This window comes from Canis aureus, chromosome 15, assembly GCF_053574225.1.
Source record: "Canis aureus isolate CA01 chromosome 15, VMU_Caureus_v.1.0, whole genome shotgun sequence".
NCBI classification, from domain to species: Eukaryota; Metazoa; Chordata; class Mammalia; order Carnivora; family Canidae; genus Canis; species Canis aureus.
This window is the reverse complement of record NC_135625.1, coordinates 32,548,084-32,572,477: the sequence shown is the minus strand read 5'-3', so window position 1 is coordinate 32,572,477 and position 24,394 is coordinate 32,548,084. Positions and strand designations below refer to the sequence as shown.

Below are 24,394 nucleotides of genomic sequence, written 5' to 3'. Positions count from 1 at the left end.
GAAGGCGGCGCGAAGCCGCTGAGCCACCGAGGTTCCCCCGCACGCAGGTTTCACTCTCAACAACCGCGGCACCTTCCCTCGGAACCTTTCGGAGCCGCAGACCAGACGCAACACGGTCGCGTCCCTCGTTTCCACCCCAGCGCCCAGCGTCCCGCTTCTGCATCCGCCCCCGGCGGGAGCGTCCTGCCCTTGGCCCCGCCCCCAGCCGGCCTAGGCCCAGGGGCGGGGCCTGCAGCGTCCCCTCGCGTTCTCCCGCGCGACGCAGTGGCAGTGACGTGACTCTTGCGCACGGACTTTCGCTGCGGCCGTGCGGGGAGACTTCCCCCCGCGGCGGCCCGAGCTCCCGGCGTCGCCGTGCGGTTGCGCGCGGACTTCCGCCGCAGGCTTCCGGCCCTGGAGCGCCTGGCAGCCGCCCTCTACCTTCCCCTGGAGCCATGGCCGCAGGCGGTGGGCCGGAAGCTGCTGGACGCCGCGCTCTTGTCCTCCTCCTCTGGCTTCTGCCGCTCGCGGGCCCTGCCCTCGGCTGGAATGACCCTGGTGAGTGCTGTCCTCACCCGGCCCTCTCTGTCGCCCGCAGCTAGCGCCCCGAGGCCCGGCGGCCGATCCTTGCCGTTCGCCCCTAACTGCTCCCTTCCGTCGTCCTCTCTGTTCACCTGCGCCTCTAACGCTCACTTCCATCTTCATCTCTGTTCATCTGCGCCCTGCCTGGCCCTTGTGCTTTCCCTAGACGTCCTCCGGGACAAGCGGGGACTGTTAGGGAGTCGGCGGGGCGGACGGCTCTGTATTCTTTCGGTCCCCTTTCTCCCTCCCCTGGACTCCCAACATTTGTCTGCCGGCCCCTTTCTCGGACTGCAGTCCTCATCCCTAAGATGAACTGGAAAGTTCGACACTCACCTGCTCTTCTTGCTTTGTTGTCATGGCTGTCTGATGTCATGTTCGCTGCCTGTTGTCATGGCTGCCTGTTGCTACGGCTGACCGTTGCCACAGCACCGGCAGTCTGTGAGTCATGCTTAGTGGGCAGGGATGCAAACCTTGCAGGTCGGTTAGCAGAACCGTAGACTGTACTCCTGCTGTGAGCAGAACCCAAGCTGCTTATTCTGACCACTGGAGTGAAGTTCATCTCGTTATGCGTCGGCTTTTCCATTGCTTTTCACCGCACACTGGATTTTAAAAAGTGATACATGATGAGTGGTTTCTGGAGAAAAGTTTTTTTTACTATGTTATTAGAATTTTCTTTTTTTTTTTAAAGGATTTTATTTATTTATTTATTCATTCATGAGAGACAGAGAGAGAGAGAGAGGCAGAGACACGGGCAGAGGGAGAAGCAGGCTTCATGCAGGGAGCCCGATGCGGGATTTGATCCCGGGTCTCCAGGATCACACCCTGAGCTGCAGGCGGCACTAAACCGCTGCGCCACCCGGGCTGCCCTGTTATTAGAATTTTCTTAAGAATTTTTACAGGATAAATAATATTCCGTGTAATTTTATTTCTTAAAGATTTTATTTATTTATTCATGAGAGACACGGAGAGGGGGAGGGGGCAGAGACACAGGCAGAGGGAGGAGCAGGCTCCATGCAGGGAGCCGAATGTGGGACCTGATCCTAGGTGTCCAGGATCAGGCCCTGGGCTGAAGGTGGCGCTAAACCGCTGAGCCACTGGGGCTGCCCTAAATTATGTATGTATATGTACACAAACATACAGATTTCCATTTAATGATGTATGTTGTCAAATTGGAATTACATAAAAATGACTCTTGAATAGTTAAAACATTTTTTTGTTGTTTGGAGAATGAAAATGTAAAAGCATGAGAAGTATCAATATTGTATTTGTGACTTGGGTGATAGGAAATGACCATGTTTCTTAAGCAACAGATTTACTTCTGTAATATCCTATTTTATTTCTGAATGCTGAAATGGAAGAGAAGCTGCTGTTTGCAAATACTTGACTTTGAGTAACTCATTTTATGTGGATGTTTTATTAGTAATAAAAGCCAAATTGGATTTAAATGTCCATGTATTTATGTATTCCTAGAAAGTTGTACCTAAAGAGGACACTGTGATCAGAATTATAGTTTGAAAACTGGATTGAAACATTAGTTGAACCCTCAATTCTTTTTAAAATTTTTTGTAGGTTTATTTATTTGAGAGTGTGTGTTCTCCTGTAAGCACAAGTGCAGGGGGAGGAGATGAAGGAGAGAGAGGGAGAGAATCTCCAGCAGGAACCTGAGCAGGGAGCCCAGCCCTGAGGCTCTGTCCCCACCACAAGATCATGACCTGAGCCAAGATCAAGAGTGGTAGGCTTAACCAACTGAGCGACCCAGGCGCCTCAAACCCTCAATTCTTAAGTAAAGAAAAGGATGTTTACAGATGAAGAGTCGTGGGGGGGGGGGGGGATTTTAAAAGAGGAACCAAATTTAAATTAATGCTGAACCACTTCTTGGTAGCCCTTAGTCTATCTACTCTATAAGCTATTGTTCTGGAACAAAAAGCACCAAAATATTTTGCGGAGTAAATTCTGCTTTACCTTAATTTACTTTGAGGAACTTTTCTGTGAAAGTATTTTATTAGGTTAAGTTTTATCAAGCCTTATAGTAAAAAAATAATCGTTCCCTAATTTGTATTTTTTTTCCTTTTTTTTTTTTGACTTTGGATGCACTTACTTTGCTTTTAGCTAACATAGAGGAATAGTTTGCCTGGAAAAAAAAAAGTGTATCAGTTCTAAAGCGATTACCTGGCTTTTCAGAATTCTTTATGGAATTATTTTATATTTAAGTTACTTTTCTGGGTGTTGAGAATATAGCAGTGAACAAAACTGAGCATCTTAGTTTACATTTATTGAGGAGAAATAGATAATACACAGATTGGTAGGTACCATGTCAGATCGTGAAAAGCAGTATGGACAATGATAACACAGGAAGGAAGACAGGGTGTACAGGCAGAAGTGGGACTTTCAAATTATACATTGGTCAGGGAAAAGGTGACCTTTGAGGTGACATTTGATCAGAAACTTGAAGGTAGAGGAAGTGTAAATGACCTGCTGTGACATTTTATTTTATTTTATTTTATTTTATTTATTTTATATCTTATTTATTTACTTAAAATTCTTTTATTTTTATTTTTATTTATTTATTTTTAATTCATGAGAGACAGAGAGAGGCAGAGACAAAGGCAGAGGGAGAAGCAGGCTCCATGCACCGGGAGCCCGACGTGGGATTCGATCCCGGGTCTTCAGGATCACGCCCTGGGCCAAAGGCAGGCGCCAAACCGCTGCGCCACCCAGGGATCCCTAAAGATTTTTTTTACTTATTTGAGAGACAGGGAACACACACCCACATGAGCAGGGGGAGGGCTGAGGGAGAGGGAGAGAGAGAATCTCAATCTGTCTCCAGCTGAGCTTGGAACCCCATACAGAGCCCTGTGCAGAGCCCCGTGGGGGGCTTGATCCTACCACCTAGAGATCATGACCTGAAGTGAAATCAAGAGTTGGATGCTCAACTTACTGAACCACCCATGTACTCCAAAAAAGTTCATTTATCTCCTATTGAATTCCCACATGTATCTGGATTTATTTCTGGGCTTTCTTTTGTTTTATAGTTCCCTTGTCTATTTCTTTTTATTATTATTATTATTATTTAAAAAAATTTAAATTCAAGTTAGTTAACATACAGTGTATTATTAGTTTCAGGGGTAGAATTTGATGATTCATCAGTTGCATTTAACACCCAGTGCTCATTACATCAATTACCCTCCTTAATGTCCATCACCCAATTACTCCATCCCCTCCTCCTTTGCCTATTTCTGTTCTAATTCCATATTATCTTGATTATAGTAATTTTATGGTAAGTTTTATTGTCTGGTAAAGCAGTTTTGTTTTTTTTCCAAAAATTTTTGGTTATTTATAGACATCTGTTTTTCCACAGGACCTTTAACATAATTTCTTCCTGGTTCCAAAAATCCCAGTTTGGTTCCTGGTGGGAAGTGTATTGTATTTATTTAGATCTTATTACATATGTATTTTTAATATAGATCACATATTGATCCTAAGTTTATTTCCAGATATTTTATGTATGTATGTAGTTTGACACTAATTTGAGATAGGTTTCCTTTTTTCATTTTTAATTGGATATTACAGGTTTAGAAAAAACTTTAAAAGAAAAGAAAAAACTTTTGACTTTTGGTAATTGATAAAATATCTAGCTGTTTTATCACATTCTCTTATTATACCATGATTGTATTTTGGGAATTTCTCTGGATTTTGTAGGCCCAGAAACTCTAAATAAAATTCTTCTGTTTGCACTAAGTGTGATAGATACTATTGGAAGATCACTTAGAAGTCATGGTCTACCTTCTCCTTGTCTACCTCCTTGTAAATACTGGGAAAGCCAAATACTCATTTTGCTAGAATTACTGGGTGCTAAGTCATTCTAGTCAGTCTACTGAAGGAATTATGGGAAAGATATTTTAAATTTTGGTGGAAAGTTGTCTTCTTTACATATTCCTGTTTTCTTTCAACTCTGTATTTAAGGTTCAGGTATGTCAGTGCAGTTTTAGGCATCATGAGAGGCCATCACTAAATCCTTCAATATAACCTATCCCCGCCCTTTATTAAAAAGGAACTTTCCCCCACAGGTAAAAGTAACATTACCCCTGACAAAATGAATCTTAATTTCTTAATATCAACTAATTATCCATTCCATATTCAGATGTCACAATTGTGCCTGAAATGTCTAAACTGTCTTAAAACAAGATCCAGTCCTGGCCTGTGCATCCCATCTGATTGTATTCTCCCTTAAGTTTTCTTAAATGTAGAACAGTCTTTTTTTTTTAAGATACTGCTTTGCTGAGGGGATGGACCCAGTTGTTCTTTAGAATATCCTACCTTCTGGATTCTGTTTTCTCGTGGTGTTTTATCTTGTTTTTTTCTTTTCTGTTTTTCTTGTAGACAGGATGTTAAGTTTAAAGGATTGATAAAATTCACGTTAAACACTTTTGGGGATTACATCATAGTAGATGGTGTAATATCAATTTGTTCTACCATTATTGATGCTAAGATTAAGTAGTAGATTAAAAATGGCTTTATAACCCTTATGAAATTACATTTTTACAGAAAGCACTCTTGTAATGTTACTTGGCACCATACCAATATCCAGTCTCTTAATGATTTTAAAACTAATAAATCCTTGTCTGAATCAGTTTCTTTGGGCATTACAAAATGATGACTTTTTCTAGTTCTGTCATTTCTTCTGCATTTATTAGGTGTTATTCTTCAGTGAAGTTGAAATTTCCGTTTTCCCTGAGGCTATTTAAGATTACAGTTCCTAGGGGAAAGAATAAAAATTTAATTTTTAATCTTTAATTACTGATTTTCAGAGTAAGGACTTAGGTAGTAACTTTTAGTGACAAATGAGGTTTTGGCATTCTCTTTGAGTATCGTTATGGATTCTGGATTTTCATACATTGAACATAATTTGATCAATTATAGTCTTTATCTTGCTGGTCAATCTTTTATTTTTGGTCTCTTAAGAAGAATTCTCCGTACCGGGATCATAAACATATTCTGTTGTGCTTTCTTCCAGTACTTTTTATTTGTAGTATGTTTTATGGTAAGTTTTTAGCCATCATGGATTAATTTTTATACATTGTGTATGATGATCAATTTTTCTAATCCTCTGCCAATACTATATTGTTTAGACTACTATAGGTTTAATAGTATATTTTGGTATATGTAGTCGAAATTTACTTTCTTTGTTGCTACTGATATTCAACTGTTTTTTCATTATTGGTTATATATGTTATTATATGTTCTATGTCATATTTCTAGTTTTATTACATTTTGGTGAGAATGCGGCTGATAATCTCAGCTTAGTTGCATCTATTAAGTCCTTTTTTGGTAAATAAGTATAAATACTATCTATATCTGCTGATAGGAGGGAATGTCCACAATGTATGATTAAGTGGAAAAACCATGCGAAGAATGATGTGGACTGTATGTTTCAGTTTTTATAAAAATAAACTAATAAACAAAACAACCCCTGTATATGTGTCTGGGTAAGCAAGAAAAAAGTATTTATTAGGTTGTTAATTTGGGTTATCACAGAAATGTGAAATTGGAGGAAGAGTGGGTTTCACTATTAAAAGAAAATCTTGAAATATATCATATATAAAAATGAATAAATTAAAAATACATGAATAGTTTAAAGAAGAATAAAACGAACATCAATGTAGTCCCATTCAGTTAAGAGAAAGAACGTTAGAAGAATTCTGCATGTTCCTTCCTAAGTACATTTCCTTTCCTGGAGGTAGCTACTTAACTGATTTTTGAATGAATAATTTTTTTATTCTGATTTTTTGACCCACGTTTGTGGTAAAACCCTAAAAGTTTTTGAGAAACTGACTAGCTGTTTTCTTAGCAGTGTGAAAAAAGTTTCTGGCTTCAGGTTTCCTGAGATTTTAAGTGCTGCTTTTGGGGAAATCACTGCGGAAAGATATGGGAAACACAGGACTCCCCATAATTAGGGCATCTTTTGAAAGCTCTAGTAGTCCAATATTGTACATCTGGCAGAAGTATGGTCAGAAGGAGTAGGATGCTCTTTATCTTTTGCTTCTCAGGTTACCGTGGTTTATCTGTGGCAGTCAGGAATAGGTTAAAGCCAGAATGCTTCTATGGAGTGATACGAGTGTCCTTCATCTGATCCCAGGTAGTAGGACACGGGGTGGGTGGGGGGAAGAGGAGGAACTTCCATCAACTCAAAGTCAAGACAAACCAAATACAGATAAAAACCAAAGCTGGGTTCACCTGGACATTCTTTCCGTAGGTTTTAAAAAAGATGGTATGGTAGCAACAGGGAATTTTGTTGGTAGCCTTTTTGAGCAGTACTCTTACTCTCTGCCTGGCCTATGGTTGTCATCCTGCTGTCTTTGTTTATCATTCTCCTTGGGGTTTCCTTGTCCCTCAGTATGCCATTATTCTTTCTTTAGTCCTCTGGTGTTTATGTCTTTCTCTGTTTTATTTTCTCTTGGTGGTGAATATCTTTCATTATCTTACTGAGAATTGATACCTGGGAGGTAAATATTTTGAAATCAAGACATCCCTCTTGCTTGAGTAACAATATAGAATTGTACACCCACTTATTTTTGAAAGTTTTCCTATGACGGGTTTTATTAGGATGACTTTCTATGACAGTATGCTTACTACCTGTTTATCTATGTTCTTGTTTTAGACAGAATATTGTTGCGGGACATAAAAGCTCTTACCCTCCATCATGACCGCTATACCACCTCTCGTAGGCTGGATCCAATCCCACAGTTGAAATGTGTTGGAGGCACAGCTGGATGTGATTCTTACACCCCAAAAGTCATACAATGTCAGAACAAAGGTTGGGATGGTTATGATGTACAGGTAATGTTCATTATGTTGATAAGTCTAACTCGAATTTTTATTCAATAAAGTGTTTATTGGGATATTACTTGTATATTTTGGAAAGACATGTAGAAAAATCTCAAGTTAAATATATAAATATAAATCAGTTATTCATTTTCTGGAAGAACATACTCCAAAAGAAATGAATTGATTTTAAAGCCTGGAAATATTCACTGGAATTTTCTTCTAAGATAGTAAATTTTTAAAACTATACATACTTGGGAGTAGGGGTCAGCGATCTCTGCTAGTTGTCATTTTACTGTCATTCCTCAAAGAATACCAACCTACTTTTGAGAAATAATGTTAACATGATTGGGAATTGTGGACTCTTAGGAATATAAGATGGTACAGCTACTTTGGACTGGCAGTTCCTCAAAAGGTTAAGCATAGAATTACTATATGCTCTAGTCATTCCACTATGAGGTATAAAACCAAAAGAATTAAAAACATGTCCACACAAAAATTTGTACATAAATGTTTCTAGCAGCATTATTCATAATAGCCAAAAAACAGAAACATCCTAAATGTCCATTATTGATGAATGAATAAACAAAATGTGGTATATCCATACAATGGAATATTATTCTGCCATAAAAAGAGTGAAGGGCAGATACATGCTATACATGTGTGAAAACATTGTGCTAAGTCAAAGAAGCGCAGTCACATATTATATGATTGCATTTGTATGAAATGTCCAGGATAGGGAAATCCATAGAAACAGATTTGTAGGACAGCCCGGATGGCGCAGCAGTTTAGCGCCACCTTCAGCTTAGGGCCTGATCCTGGAGACCTGGGATAGAGTCCAGAGGCATAGGCAGAGGGAGAAGCCTGCTTCTCCCTCTGCCTCTGCCTCTGCCTCTCTCTCTCTCTCTGTCTCTCTCATGAAAAAATAAATAAAATCTTAAAAACAAAAACAAAATATTAAAAAAAAAGATTTGTAGTTGCCTAGGGCTGGGAGGTTTGGGAGGAAATGAGTGACTGCTAATGGATAAGAGATTTCTTTTTGCGGTGATGAAAATATCCTAAAGTTGGTTGGGCTTATGGTTGCACAACTGTGGATATACTAAAAACCATCAAAATGGGTGAATGTATGATAGGTGAATAATATTTCAATAAAGCTGTTATAAAAAAATACAATAGCATATCTGAAATTTGGGAGAGGAAGATAATTTGGCCAAAAAGTTAAAGAAATGCAGAAGATCTATTTTAGCTTGTGTCTCTTTAAATGCTATTAAAGAAATATATTACTTATTTAGCTCAAAATAAACTCAGACTTTTTTTTTTTTAAAGATTTTTATCTATTTAAGAGAGAGCAAGAGAGGGAGTAAGCAGGTAAGGGTAGTGGACTTTAAGGTAGAAATTTTTGAGGATAGCATGAATTCTTTTTGTATTTTTCTAAATATCGTAAATTTTTTTTTTTTTTTTTTTTTTTAAGAAATGGGGCACCTCGCTGGCTCAGTTGGTAGAACATGTGGTTCTTGATTTTGGGATTGTGAGGTTCAGGCCCCATGCTGGGAGTAGAGATTACTTAAAAATTTTTTTTTAAGAGAATTGACTTACAGGATTGGACCATGGAAAGTTAGTTGATAGTATTATAAAATTTGTGCAGAAAGTTTTTCTCAGAAGGTTATATAATCTCTCGGATACTATATGTAGTTACCAGATACTCATATATGATGCTGAGTTTTGAGTCTTAACTTAAAAAAAAAGTCTATTTTTACTTTTATTTATTTATTTTTTAAAGATTTATTTCAGAGAGAGAAAGAAAGCACTCATGGGGTGCTGGTAGGGCAGAGACAGAGGGAGAGAGAGTCTTAAGCGGAGTGTGTTCAGTGCAGAGTGCAGAGCCTACTATGGCGGGGTTCAATTAATGACCCTGAGATCATGACTTGAGTGGAAACCAGGAGTTGGTTGGTTGCTTAATTGACTGTGCCACCCAGGTGCCCCCCAAACCTTTATTTTTAAAGAAAACATCTTGAAAAACAGTGCAAAAAGTTGACATTTAAAAATTTTGCTTAACATTGAAAATTGTGAAGTGTTTAATATGTACAAAAGAATTGCTTACATATATATGTAAAGATTAAGGAATAGTAATAAACACTCAGGTACTTAGTATCTAGCTTTGAAATCCCGAGGTTACTTTTCCCTGACACAGAAGGACTCACTGTTTTAAATTTTGTCATTCCCTGACTTTGTTTTGCAGTTTTATGACAGCTATATAGCCCAAGTAGTACATATTAAATGAAAAAAAATTTTTGATTCTAATAATCTATTTCTGTTTTTCTTCACAGTGGGAATGTAAGACCGATTTAGATATTGCGTATAAATTTGGAAAAACTATGGTGAGCTGTGAAGGCTATGAATTCTCTGAAGACCAGTATGTACTAAGAGGTTCCTGTGGCTTGGAGTATAACTTAGATTACACAGAACTTGGCCTGAAGAAATTGAGAGAGTCTGGGAAAAACCATGGCTTTAACTCTTTCTCTAATTATTATGACAAGCTGTACTCCCCAGATTCTAGTGGCATCCGTGGATTGATTACCATTCTGGTACTACTTGCTATTGCTTATGGAGTTTATAAATTGTTCCTTAGTGATGGTCAAGATTCTCCTCCACCTTATTCTGAGTATCCTCCAAATTCCTATCATTATCAGAGATTCACCAACTCAGCAGGACCCCCTCCCTCAGGCTTTAAGTCTGAATACACAGGTATGTTTCTCTAATGGCATTAAATAGGGTAGATGGGAGATAGTGAATCTTGTGCTGGTTTCTGAAATACAAAGTAGTTGGATTGGGAAACCAAAGCAGATATGTCATCTTCTTCTTTTTTTTTTTTTTTAATTTTTTAAAAGATTTTATTTATTCATGAGAGACACAGAGGGAGAGAGGCAGAGACACAGGCAGAGGGAGAAGTAGAAGTAGTAGATCCTGAGACTCCAGGATCACGCAGAGACACAGGCAGAGGGAGAAGTAGAAGTAGTAGATCCTGAGACTCCAGGATCACGCCCTGGGCTGAAGGCAGGCGCTAAACCGCTGCGCCACCCAGGGATCCCCCATTCTTAATGTTTATGGACATTCTACTTCCAGTTTTTGACTGTTATGAATAAAACTGTTGTAAGTATTCCGTATATGTCTTTCTGTATACAAATGCATACATTTCTCTTAGGTATATATTGAGGAATGGAACTGCTGGGTCATAGGGGAGGAGGAGGTTTAATTTTAGTAGGCAGTGATAGTTTTCCAAAGTATTTTCTATTTTAACTCCTACCATCAAGTACCATTCAACTCCTACATCCTTGCCATTACTTGCTACTCTGTCTTTTTAAAGTTAGCTGATATGGTGGTTAATAATGAACTAACTCAGTGTGGTTTAATTTGCATTTTCCTGAAGACTAATGATACCAGGCACCTTTTCATATTGTTACTGGACATCTGGATATCTTCTATAATAAAATGGCTGTTCAAGTCTCTGTCCATTTTAAAAATTGGGTTGTGTGTCTTTCCTCAGATTTGTAGGAGAGTTCTTTACATATTCTAGTGCTTATTTGGGCAGCACATATTGTAGATAAATACCTGGTATTTTACAAATACTGTCTCCCAGTCTGTGGCTTGCCTTCCCACTCTGCTAATGTTGTCTTTTGATGTCTCTCTGTGTGTGTGTGTGTGTGTGTGTGTGTGTGTTTCTCATGAATAAATAAATAAAATCTTAAAAAAAAAGACAACAAAACATTAAGAATGGGACAAATTGTGATTTTTTTTACACAATGGAATACTATAGATTAATTAAAAAAAACAAAACAAAAAACTGATGTAATGCAGTAATGGGGGTTGACTCTCAAAGATATAATTTTGTGCCAGACACAGAAGAGTAGTATATGATTACATTTATATAAAGTTCAGGAATGGTTACACTAAAGTATGGTAAGAGAATTCAGGGTAATGCTTATCTCTAATGTGGGTAGGTATCAGGAATTGTAATGAAGGAGCCTTCTGGGGTCCTAGAAATGTTTTATCGATGTAGGTAGTGATTACATGCATGGGTACATATGTACAAATTTATTATGTTCATGTGAGATTAGCACACTTTCCTTTATGTATGCTATACCTCAATTAAAAAAAAAAGAAAATTTTCTTCTAAGCAGAAGATACTTTCTTGGTCTCTTTAAGTTCTGACTTCCCAAAATATCTGGCTGCTGCTTCCACTTGGATTCATCCATTAGACACTCAAGTACAGCCGACACCTGAAGCTTTTACAGATGTTCATAATGCAAAGGAAGGAACTCAGAGGGGGGGCGTCATCTTCAGTAGCTGATCCTGAGCAGGACAAACGTAACTTTACAGGAGGGAACTATTCCCCCCCCCCTTCTAAAATATATCCCTCTTTTGCCATGTCTGTGGGAAAGGTGCTCCTTAGTTATAGATCAGTATTGTATGAATGCCCTTTAAAAAAAAAGATTTATTTGGGATGCCTGGGTGGCTTGGCAGTTGAGCGTCTGCCTTTGGCTCAGGGTGTGATCCCAGTTTAGGAATTGAGTCCCACATCAGGATCCCTGTGAGGAGCCTGCTTCTCCCTCTGCCTATGTCTCTGTCTCTCTCTGTGTCTCTCATGAATAAATAAATAAAATATTTTTTAAAAGAATAAAAAAGATTTATTTGTTTCAGAGAGAGAGTATGTGGCAGGGAACAAGGGGCAGATGGAGAGAGAGAAAACCTCAAGAAGACTCCCTGCTGAGCAGGGAGCCTGATGTGGGGCTCAATCCCACAATCCTGAGATCATTACCCGAGCCGAAATCAAGAGTCACCCCCTCTTTAAAAAAATACACTTTTTGACTGTAACTTGTTTATGAGTTGAGGGCTGAGTATTAATAATAAATAGCACAAATAAGATATTTTAAATGCCATGGTTTTTTTTGGTTTTGTGGGCTGTGTTTTAAGTGAGGATATGTAATCATTTTTTTATTTCTAGGACCACATGGTGCAACTTCTGGTTTTGGCAGTGCTTTCACAGGACAACAAGGATTTGACAATTCAGGACCAGGGTTCTGGACTGGCTTGGGAACTGGAGGAATATTAGGATATTTGTTTGGCAGCAATAGGTATGCTTTGCATTGATCTCACTAGCCCTTTAATTCCACTTTTCTTTAGAGGCTTCTTTGGTTTGCAGGTTGACTGGATTTGGTTTTGTTAAGGAAAATAAATTATGGTGACATTATCCTATTAAATCAGATTCTCTGCTGTACGGACTTCATTAGTACTGTTGTCTGTGTTGTTTTTTTTTTTTTTTCATTATATTTCTTCTTCCCAATGTCATCCTTAAAGATATTATGAGATAGGAAAAAGACTGTTTACTTAAACATCTGAGAAAATGAGAAGACAGGAAAGAACATAGTATTTGAGGAGCAGTTAGCAGTCTGGCTTGGTAGGAGAATGATAAGAGAAAAAAAGCTGAAACAGGGCCTGGAGCCAGATTTTGGGATGTCTTCATTTTTTTTTTTTTTTTTTGGTTTTATTCATTTATTCATGAGAGACACAGAGAGAAAGAGAGAGGGGTGGGGTGGGGTGGGGGGTAGAGACACAGGCAGAGGGAGAAGCAGGCTTCATGTAGGGAGTCTGATGTGGGACTTGATCCCGGGTCCCCCGGATCATGTCCCGGGCCAAAGGCGGTGCTAAACTGCTGAGCCACCCAGACTGCCCGGGATGTCTTCATTATTATTGGTAGTAATTTTAGATTTTATCTGAATGAATTCTGGAAGAAAGAATCTTTTCTTCCTGTCACTTTGCCCCCCATGGCAGTGACTATACAATATCAGAAATACAAATAGTATGTATTTATTTCATATTATACCAGAACAATGAGGAAAAACACTTACTTACTTATTTATTTATTTATTTATTTATTTATTTATTTATTTATTTATTTATGATAGTCACAGAGAGAGAGAGAGAGAGGCAGAGACACAGGCAGAGGGAGAAGCAGGCTCCATTCACTGGGAGCCCGATGTGGGATTCGATCCTGGGTCTCCAGGATCGCACCCTGGGCCAAAGGCAGGCGCCAAACCACTGCGCCAACCAGGGATCCCCAAAAAACACTTGTTAAAGGTATTTTTTTCTGAGAATATAGGAATAGGAAGATATTTAAAAGTCACAAGAAAAATGCCTGATATGTGTCTATGTCTTAATAGAGCAGCAACACCCTTTTCAGACTCATGGTACTACCCATCTCATCCTCCTTCCTACTCCAGCACATGGAATAGCCGTGCTTACTCACCACTTCGGGGAACCTCGGGTAGCTATTCGGCATCATCAAGCTCAGAGACAAGAACCAGAACAGCGTCAGGTAAGAGTGAAAACACAGAAATTCCTATTATGTAGCAGTGAAGTACAGAGATAGTTTTGAAACTTAAGAAGATGGTTATTAACTATATATTAGCAATAATAGTTTTATTTGGCATACTCATCGGAAATATTAATAGCACAATTAACTGAGATTAAAATATAGATCAGATTCGTTCTTTCCTCTCACATCTAAACATTCTTTAAAAATCAAACAGGGATTTGGTTTAGACTTACTTTTGCTGCTAAGCGGGGTTTTACCTTAAACCTTCCTGAACGTTGGTTTCCACATATGTTTAATTCTATGACCTCTAGGTTTCTTTTTTTTAAGCTCTAAGATGGAATTTTCTAGGTAGAAGTTTGAACTTTTAAAATTCAGTAAAATCCAGTAAATAAATAAATCCATCCTTTAATTTAAATAATTGTCAAAAATAACAGTGGTAATGTTTATTGCTATATGCTAAGAGGGAATTTTGTAAAAAGCAAAGATATAATATAAAAAATTTAAAAATAACTATTTGTTTTTAAACATCCAGCTAATTAACAGAGGATGGGAGGACATGAGTAATGAAGTAGTAATAGATTGCTGTGGATTTCGTTCGTCCTCTTCAGCAGGGGAAAGTTATAGAATAGATATTCATTCTTGATAATGACTGAAGACTTACTTAAATATGTTTTAAAGTATAAGAGTGAATTTCTCCTAGTACTAGTGTGAATATAAATTGATACAATCACTTTGAAAGACTGTTTGAAAAAAAAAGAAGAAGAATGTTTGGCATTACCTACTAAAATTGAGCATAAATATACTCAAGACTCAGCATTTTCACTCTCAGATATATGTCAACAGAAATGCATACATTTGTACACTGAAGGATAAGTACGAGAATGTTCATAGCATCTTTATTCCAAATAGCCTCCAACTAGAAAAAACCCATGTAGCCAACAGCAGCAAACTGGATGAATAAATTGAGTCATGGCCATATAGTGGAATGCAACAGGGAGAGAGAATAAATGCTGTATGAAATAATGAAGATAGATCTACCAAATATAAAAAGAAAAGAAAGAAGCCAGACACAAAGGAATATATTTGAATATGATTACAACATTCATATTTTATATACATCTTTAAAAATAAGCAAAGCTAACCTACGGTGTTAGATGTTAAGGTAGTGGTTACTTTGAAGGAGAAGAAGGAGACATAGTGATTGGGAGGATATATAAAAATACAGCTACATAGTACATAACACAACAAGAAAACTCATTCTTAGTGGGAACAAAAATTGTAAAAACAACCCCATAAATATCAACTAGAAGTCTTTGGGACTTATATGAAGAAAATCATTAAACATTACCAAATAGCCTAAAGGAAAACCTGAAAAAAATTTGACTTTCCAGATGGGAACACTTGTCATCTTGTAAACTGTTAGTGCATTTGAGTATGTGTGTGTGTGGGGGGGAGGTGGACTAAGTAACATTTACGTTTGGAAGCCTAAAATTTGCCCCCAGAGTATTTCTCTTGTCCCTGGAGTTGTGATAGGAACAGGGCATGGCTGGCTCCATTGGCCTCTCTGCTTTTGGGCTTAGACATTGAGTATTGCCCATACCATGTTGGTCCTACCATAGGATACCTGTTCTTTGGTTTCCCAAAAGCAGCATGTTGGAGTCTAGTCAACTTGATGCCTGGGTGACTGGGAGGGTCCCCACTTGCTCCCTCATTCCCTCATGTTTTTTTATTCATTTGTTAACAAATGTATTCCTGTAGTAGTTTTATAAGCAATGCCAGTGCATCTTTAAAAGTGAATATAAATTTTACTCTTCTCATTTTAGGATATGGTGGTACCAGAAGACGATAAGAAAGTAAACAGTTGAAGTCAAACGCTGGAAGCAAAATTTCTGATTTTTTTCATCACTTTCTTTAAAAAACAAAAAACAAAAAACAAAAAAACCAAGTACTACCTGCTAACAACCGGGGAAGGGGAGTTTGTTTTTGGTCCTTATTGCTTTCTATGCTCTATTACTTGAGACGTAAGAGCTACTAGATGAGAAGATGCTTCTGTAGAGAATCGTATGTTAGTGTAATGTGCACTTGTGTGTATAGTTTATGAAAGCGATGACTACTTTGGAAAGCTTTCAAAAAATGTTAATTTCTAAAACCTGATATCATTAAGAATGAAGGCTTTATGACTATTACACCCTGGGTACAGAAAGTGTCAGTCTTACAGGGTTTTAATCGTTACTTTATAAAAACGATAATAATCAATTTGGTATTTGTTGTGTAGTGTTTACTGTTCTTCAGACATTTCAAACAAGCTTGGGACTACCAGTTATACTTACCTGTGTGTTCTTACCACTTTTGAGTCCAGGAGCTTTGAATCCTTCAGTGGTGGTGGGGTTCAAGTAAGTGAGAATGACACCCCTCCCCTTTTTTTTTGGAAAAGGTAGAAAATAAGTATCTTAGAAGGTGGTTGTGAATGATTTGTGTGCTGACAAAAATGCTTGAAACCCCCATATTCATTAAGTTCAAATGTGTTAACAAAGGTGTCTTACTTGCAAAAGCATGCAGCCCTCTGTGGGACCTCCAATGTTGTTGTCGCTGACTGTTTCAATCTTACATTAAAATGACAGGAAAAATAAAAACAAATAAGGGGTTTAATTCTTATTCTTTCTACCAGCTTTGACACAAAATGGTGTAACCCTTTTGACCTTTTTTCCCAAAGGAAAAGGGGTTCACGCAGTAACGCTATCTCCCTAATTTCCCATGGTACTCTTGCCTTAGCTACCAGTCCTCAGTAAGTGTCTTCAAAAAAGTAATTCAGAAATGGTGTGGAAGGAATCCTCTGTGAAAAAATGGCTTAAAAAAAAAAAGAAGAAATCTCCAAGCCTCCCAACTCACAAAGGTTGCACCATTTGTCCTAGTTGAGCTCTGCAACCTGAAAGGCTTATTTTTACCTTTTAGGAATCATTTAAAAACAAAACTTTGTTTATTCTTTAAAATATGATTTAGGGGCTAAATAAACTGCCCTTTCCTTTCATCAGGAAAACTCGGTAGAAATCTTCAATTATGTCACAGAGGAAAAAAATATTTAACTATGTTGCACTAAATCCTTACTCCATTTCTCCTTATAAAAGGAGATGGAATAAAAGAAAATCCAGTTTATTACCATTTTCCCCATTTGCTTATTAGTATTTTGGATTTTAATTTACTTTTTGCTATAGGAATCAATAATCTTGAACTGAGTATGTTTTACTTGGAGAGCAAAGTAAAAATTTGTTAATTTAAAACTGCTGTAGATTGTGCCAGTGATAGTGATCTGCACATTAAATTTGCTGTTCATTTTTTAATGAAGTGATTTTTTTAATTGGAGTATAGTTGCCAGACAATGTTACATTAGTTTCAGGTTCAATTTCTACTTTTGGACGCATTATTTGAGGTCCATTGGAATTTTAAGAAAATAATGAGTGAATAGTGGCTTTAGATTACTCTCAGGAACACTAGCGGTGTTCTTTGAGGCTCTTTCAAAGACTGGAGGGAAGGAAGGGAAAGAAACTGGGCAGTCGGGCTCAAGATCGTCCACCCCCAACCCCCACTCCTCCTTTATTATATGTTTACATTTCTTTGTTACTTGTGGAAATCTAAGACTCAGAATGAAAGACAATACAACTGGGCTTCATTAGTGGGTTGATAGTCCCCAGTAGGGATGGCACCAAGGGAAAGAAAGGTACTGAAGTTGGGAGCTTGGTGGGCCTTCCTTGGTGGGTGGGCATGAAAAAGAGAAAGAGGTGAAACTTTATAGTTTTACTCACAAGATGGTTCGGCAGGACTTCAGATATTAGGATGGGATTGCTGGCAATTTAACCAGTTAGATGTGTTTCTGTAGTTTCATGAATGCTTCTCTCTGAAGCTCCTTGATCTCTTGGATTCTGACCCCAGTCCTCCAAGACTGTCTTAAGTTTATCTATGGTTTTTCCATAACACATTGTACACACTTTCACTATTTGTACTTAGTACATTTTGCTGTAATTGTCTCTTAAGTGTAGATCTTTCTTATTACTCTAAGCTTTTTAGGGAAGAAGGCCAAATACTACTTCTTCCTGCCTTTTGCAGCTAGGGCATGGTCATGTGACTAAATTCTGTCAATATTTCTGTCAGATGCTTCCTCCAAGTCTTTGGAGACAATGGCACAAAGACCTTAGAGGAGTTCAGAGATTATTCCCAGCAGTGATAGTCAAAGATTTAGTGGAGGTATTGGTGAGTGTCTGGTGATACTTCCTTGGGAGATGTACTTTTTAAAAAGATTTTATTTGTTTGAGAGAGAGTGAGCAGGAGAGAGCACAAGCCAGGGGGCGAGGCAGAGGGAGAGGGAGAAGCAGACTCCCTGCTGAGCAGGGAGCCCAACATGGGGCTCCATGCCAGGACCCTGAGATCATGACCTGAGCTGAAGGCAGACACTTAACTGACTCAGCCACCCAGGTTCCCCTCCTAGGAAGACATATTAACTGGATAATTGCTGTGGTATGTGTTGGCTGGGTTGTGAGCTACCTAGATGCCCATGCCCGAAAACCTGCCGCTTCCTAAGCCTGGTTTTTCAGCCTTCCCGTTGGTTCTTTGAACTATTTAATACAAATGTTAATAAATTCCTTTTTTGCCCAATTCAGTAGAGTTATTTTCTGTTGTTTGCTACTAAGAACCTTTAATGTATGATGAATCTCCTAAGATTCTTTCATTGTAAGCAACATATACTGGCTAATTGTAATAAAACATTGTGGTTGACTCCCAACTGCTGTTCCTCCCTGTTGATCTGTTCTGTTGAATCAGTGGTTCTTAGACTTGAAGGAGCATCAGAATCACTAGAGGGCTTTAAATACAGATTGCTTGGCCCAACCCTGAGAGTTTCTGATTTAGCATTTAAAATGGTCAGTTTTTAATTTAACATATAGTTCAATATTGGTTTCTGGAGTAGAATTCAGTGATTCATTACTTATATATAACACCCTTTGCTCATCACAAGTGCCCTCCTTCATACCCATCACCCATCTAACCCATCCCACTGTCCACCTTCCTCCATCAACCCTCAGTTCTCTATCTTATGGTTTGTTTCCCTCTTTCCTTCTTGCCCTGCCCTTCCCATATGTTCATCTGTTTTCTTTCTTAAATTCCACATATGACTGAGATCATATGGTATTTGTCTTTCTCTGACTTATTCCACTTAGCATAATACACTTTAGCTCCATCCACGTACTTGCAAATGGCAAGATTTCATTTTTTGATGACTAATATTCCACTGTGTATATGTATGCCACATAAAAAAAGATTTTATTTATATATAGAGAAAGAAGAAGAGCAGAGGGAGAGGGACAAGTAGCTCCCTGCTGAGCACAGAGCCCGATGTGAGGCTTGATCCCATAACCCTGAGATCATGACCTGAGCCAAGTCAAGAGTCAGATGATTGACTGAGCCACCCAGGTGCCCCCAATATACCATATCATCTTTATTCATTCATCAGTCAGTGGACGTTTGGGCTCTTTCCATAGTTTGGCTATTGTTGATAATGCTGCTATAAACATTGGGGTGCATATACCCCTTCAAATCTGACCTTAGAGCATTTTAGTCAAGCAAGGTTCGACCAAAATGGATGGGACTGGCTGGTTGCTCCCAACTGAGCTGGACAAAGAAGAAAAAGTCTGAGTTCAGTGCTTCAAATTCCCAGCTGAAGCTTCACATTAATGACCTGAAAGCTTTTTATATTTTATCTGAAAGAAACCCTTACCTCCTTAACCATAGGACTGAGACTTCTGAAAATCAAACCCACAGTCTCATCCTGCAAATGGCTGAATTAACAACATGAATTCCCAACCTCAAGCAATGTCTCCTGTTAAAGTGAGGGCACTGGCTAGGACAGAATGGGAGCCTGAAAAGTGGAATGGGGACATATGGGGAGATGCCAATAAAGTTTGGGCTGTTGAACTCTTAAATTCTGCTGAATCCTTTTTGCCAGTAGAAGTAACACTTCCACCCTTGTCTGAGAATGTTAATCCCACTTTGCCTGGAACACCTGTTGTGGTCCTTTCTAGAGGTGTTCCTTGCAAGGCATTACTGATTCTCCTCACCACCCTATTTTGCTTCTTCAACTGTAAGTGGACTCCTGTCCCAGCAGGTACCAAAGGGTGAAGTACAAAGTATAATCCACAAGGTGCACTGCATACCAAAAGAACTGCATAATTTTTCAAATCTTTAGATAGAAATCTGGTGACTATGTGGGAATATATCTTAAGGATGTAGGATAATTGTGGAAAAATATGAAGTTGAATTAGGCCAAATTTATTGATACGGGCCCACAAAACAGATTCTGGATTCAGTATCTTAGTTCAAGGGATTTGAGAGGGCTCTAACAGTTTGGTTAGTTGGCTGGATATGAATTCAAAGGTGGCCCACACTAAGGTCAAAATGCCACAACTGCCTTGGTAGGTATATTGTAGAGGATAGGATCCAAAGGCTTAATGGGATTGGGATGTTAGGGTGGATTTATCATGTAAGACCCACTCTAGGAGAGTCTAGAGGAAGACACCTTTCAGAAATAAATTTGAGGGGGCAGGCCCGGTGGCTCAGTGGTTTAGCTCTGCCTTCAGCCCGGGGTGTGATCATGGAGTCCTGGGATCGAGTCCCATGTTGGGCTCCCTGCTTGGAGCCTGCTTCTCCCTCTGCCTGTCTCTGCCTCCCTCTCTCTCTCTCTCTCTCTGTCTCTCTCTCTGTGTGTGTGTCTCTCATGAATAAATAAATACAAATCTTAAAAAAAATAAATTGAGTGTGGGGCCCCACCTACCTTGAGCTCTGTGGTTGCTCTTTGTAGGTCAGAAAATACAGTGGGGAGTGCTTCCATCAAGGTGGGATCCCTAAATGCAGTGAGGTTAATGTGATCCCATGGTAACAGGGGGCCAAGTAATGACACTTAGTTGCCAGAGACAACATTGCTTGGTTATAGTAATAAACAGCAGAGTCAGAGTAACTGAATTCTCTAACTCACAGAGACTTAGGGCATTGGTGTTGATTATAGTGTACCTAGAAAAGAAATAGGTGAGGAGTCTATGAAATTCTTGCTTGAGCTGTAGAAGTGGAAGAGTTCCAGGCTGAGTGAACAGAAGCCTAACTCTGCTTCAACTGCTGAAATTTATATTGTTAAATCTTTTCCCCAACCTGCCCCAAAGGACCTATGACCATTTACGAGGGAGATTGTGTATTGTGGAAAGGGAAATATTCAGATATTTGGGGGATTACTGGCCACAGTCCCTGAGCTGACACTAATTCTAGGAGGTCCAAAATGCTACTGTGGTCCACTGGCCAGAGCAGGTGATTACTGGAGTTTTAGCTTAGATCCCTTAGTGAGTCTAGTGGGTCCCTGCGTGTGTTGTGGAACCATTTCCCCAGTGCTGGAATGCAGAGTTGGAACAGACCTACTCTGTAGCTGGGAGAATCTGCACATCGATTCCCTGAGCTGGGGAGTGAACAATGTCATGGTAGGAAAGGCCCAAGTGGAAATTCTAGAACTGCCTCTACCTGCACAATGGAAAGACATTGGTGGCTGCAATGTGGACACTGGATTAAAGGCCCCACGAGGGTGTGTGTGTGTGGGGCCCTAGTGGGAAGGAAAAACATCTCAGTTAGAAATGACAGTGGCTAGGAGGAGAGTGGAAATAAGATGAAATGGAGGGACACAGAAAGCTCCCAGAAAATGTGTTTAACATGTGTCATGAGCTGAATTGTGTTTCCCAAAATATCGTATGTTGAAACCCTAACACCCAATACCTCAGAAAGTGAACTTAATTGGAAATAGTGTTATTGCAGGTGTAATTAGTTAAATTAACATGAGGTTATACTGGGGATGCCTGGGTGGCTCGGCGGTTGAGTGTCTGCCTTTGGCTCAGGGCATGATCCTGGAGTCCTGGGATCGAGTCCCACATCGGGCTCCCTGCATGGAGCCTGCTTCTCCCTCTGCCTATGTCTCTGCCTCTCTCTCTCTGTGTCTCTTCTGAATAAATAAAATATTAAAAAAAAACATGAGGTTATATGGGGTTGGGTGAGCCCCTAATCTAACATGGCTCATGTCATCATAAAAAGGAGAAATGTGGGCACAAGAGTTGCACACACAGGGAGGCTCCAGTCTTCATTGGAGTCATGCTGCCATATGCCAAGGAACACCAGAGATTGCCAGCAAAGCCCCAGAAATGAGGAAAGAGGCCTGAGAATGATTTTTCCCTAGCACCTTTGGAGGGGCTTGTAGCCTTTAGAACTGAGAGACAAATTCCTCAGTTTTAAAGGGGAATAAAAACAGTAAACCAAAGAAATACCACATTTCTGGAGGGACTGCAGAGATTAGTGCCACCGTCAAGGATTTAAAGGATTCAGGTCTGGTGATTCCTACCACATTCCTATTCAACTTGCATATTTGGCCTGTACAGAAAAGGGGCAGCTCTTGGAGAATAATAGTGAATCATCATATTTATAACTAGATGGTGACTCCAATTGCACCTACTATGTGGTTTCATTACTTGAGTCCATGGATACATTTCCTGGCACCTGCTATGCAGCGCTTGATCTGGTAAATACTTTTCCTTGGTACCCTGATAGCCACCACCAGAAGCAGTTTGCAAGACTAGCAACACACTTGCACTGCCCTACCTCAGAGGTATGTCCATGCTCCAGCCCCACGTCATAATTGAGTCTGCAGGATCCTTGATCACTTTTCCCTTCCATAAGATCACATTAATCTGTGGCAGTGATGATATTATGCTGATTGGACCTGGTAAGTAAGAAGTAATGACTATTCTAAATGTTTTAGTAAGAGATGTGTGTGTCAGAGGGTGAGAAAAAATCGACAGCGACATTTCTGGGGTTCCTTTGGGTGTGGAAAGCTGCTTGATTGGTCTCCTTCATTTGACTGTTAGCTCTATGAGGGCAGGAATTTTTTTTATTTTTTCATTTTTTCCCCCTACTTCTGTTCATGGTTCTATCTCCAGTGCCTAGAATAGTACATAGAGTCCCAGCAGGAAATAGATGGGCTTAATAAAGGGACTATCTACAAAGGTGTGGACAGATGGAGGGAAACCACAAGAGTGGTATAATACAACAGGACAAGTACCAATTGGGCTGTTGCACCCATAGGCCTGAAGAACTAGTGCATAAGGAGTGCAAAGAGGCATAGTGCCCCTCATCATCAGTGAGTAGCAGCAACCCAATTTTTCCTTGGTAGTTTAGATGAATTACCCAAGTCAATATCGTGATCCTCTCCTTTGCCTGTTTGTTCAGTAGCATGGGAGCCCAAACTGGTGAGAGAACAGTTTCAGGTTTCAGTTCACCATGACAGTGTTTTCTGGTGAAGCATTCCTTTCTTGGGCACCAGAACTCCCAAATCACTGGACTGGTACCATCTTGTGTGTCTTCTCAGATTTGTCTCCTGTCCTCTTTTTTTACTTGGTTGATGTCTCACCCACACCGGGTCATTCCACTTTGAGATTGGAATGAAACACAATACTGCTGGGTGTGGGATATAGCTTCCTGAGTGGCAATGAGGAGACAGTTCACAGAAGTTCAGAAAATCAACTCAGTGGTGAATGGTCCTCCCTGAACAGACAACAACAACAACAAATACAATTTTTCGGTCCATCATAAATGCTCACAAAAGACCAACCTGAGCAGCGGAGGCTCTTCTATGACATTTTCTATGGCCATGACTCAGCCTCTTTATTCAGCAAGCCCTATTCTTGCTCAAACGGTTCATGAACAAAGTGATGATGGGGGGTTATGGGGATGAAGGTTATGTATAGACTTAGCAACAGAGGCTATTGCTCATCAAAATTCATCTGGCCACAGTCAGTGCCGAGTGCCTAGTCTTCAAAAGCAGAGATCAATACTGAGCTCTGGATATGGTTCCATTTCCAGGGGGGACCAGCCAGCCCCCTGGTGACACCTTGATTACATTAGACCACCCATGTTACGGTTTGTTCTCATTAGAATAAACATTTACTCTAGATTTGGATTTCCCTTTGCCACTCACAATGATTCTTGGAAAAACCACACTATGTGGGCTTACAGAATGCTCTATTCAGCATCACAGCAGTCCACACTACATTGTTTCTAAGGAATGCATTTCATAGTGGATGAAATGCAACTAGAGTACTATAGCCACATAATTTACAGAGGCCTCTGTCCTCTCTTGGATCCAGAAGGAGTAAATGTTCATGATTTTGTTAGCTCTATGATGCCTTCAAGAAGAAGTCTTTTCATATTTTGTTCAGTATTACTAGTTTCCCTGTGTGATGACATTGGTCCAAATCATCTATTTCCTGATTACTTGAGAGTCGAATTCCTTTATTTTACATATTTGACGATAGCTCTTTGACCAAGGTAAACATCCCAAACACATTCAATTAATTCTTACTCTCCCTAGTTTTCAGGTTCTCCTACCATGTGGTCATTGTTCTAGGTTTGATGATATTTATCTTTTCTCAGCACAATCTTTTCTAGTTTTCCTTATAATACCAGTGGAGAAAAGACAATTTTTCTCCTTACCTTAAAATATTCGGTATTATGAATATTTATTAAGCTAAATTATTTAAATAAAGTTATATTTACTTAGGTTAAATAATA

At 39.3% G+C, this 24,394-nt stretch overlaps 1 protein-coding gene and 1 long non-coding RNA gene across 4 annotated transcripts; both read left to right on the top strand.

Annotated features, from left to right (window-relative positions):
• Positions 1–267: 267 nt before the first annotated feature.
• SARAF (store-operated calcium entry associated regulatory factor) lies at positions 268–18,530 on the top strand. 3 transcript variants are annotated; one of them, XM_077849007.1, is made up of 7 exons: positions 1,121–1,175; positions 5,524–5,602; positions 7,220–7,398; positions 9,711–10,128; positions 12,386–12,515; positions 13,602–13,756; positions 15,580–18,530. In XM_077849007.1, exons 2-7 carry the CDS (start codon positions 5,593–5,595, stop codon positions 15,603–15,605), a joined length of 918 nt encoding a protein of 305 aa, XP_077705133.1. In that variant the 5' UTR covers positions 1,121–1,175; positions 5,524–5,592; the 3' UTR covers positions 15,606–18,530. The 3 variants fall into 3 exon arrangements, with proteins under 3 accessions (XP_077705132.1, XP_077705131.1, XP_077705133.1); XM_077849006.1 differs by lacking the exons at positions 1,121–1,175; positions 5,524–5,602 and adding an exon at positions 268–537 and having other exon boundaries at positions 13,662–13,756; XM_077849005.1 differs by lacking the exons at positions 1,121–1,175; positions 5,524–5,602 and adding an exon at positions 270–537.
• LOC144284469 (uncharacterized) lies at positions 10,135–10,884 on the top strand. The gene is made up of 2 exons (XR_013352879.1): positions 10,135–10,319; positions 10,378–10,884. It is a non-coding gene; the product is annotated as an uncharacterized LOC144284469 (long non-coding RNA).
• Positions 18,531–24,394: the final 5,864 nt, after the last annotated feature.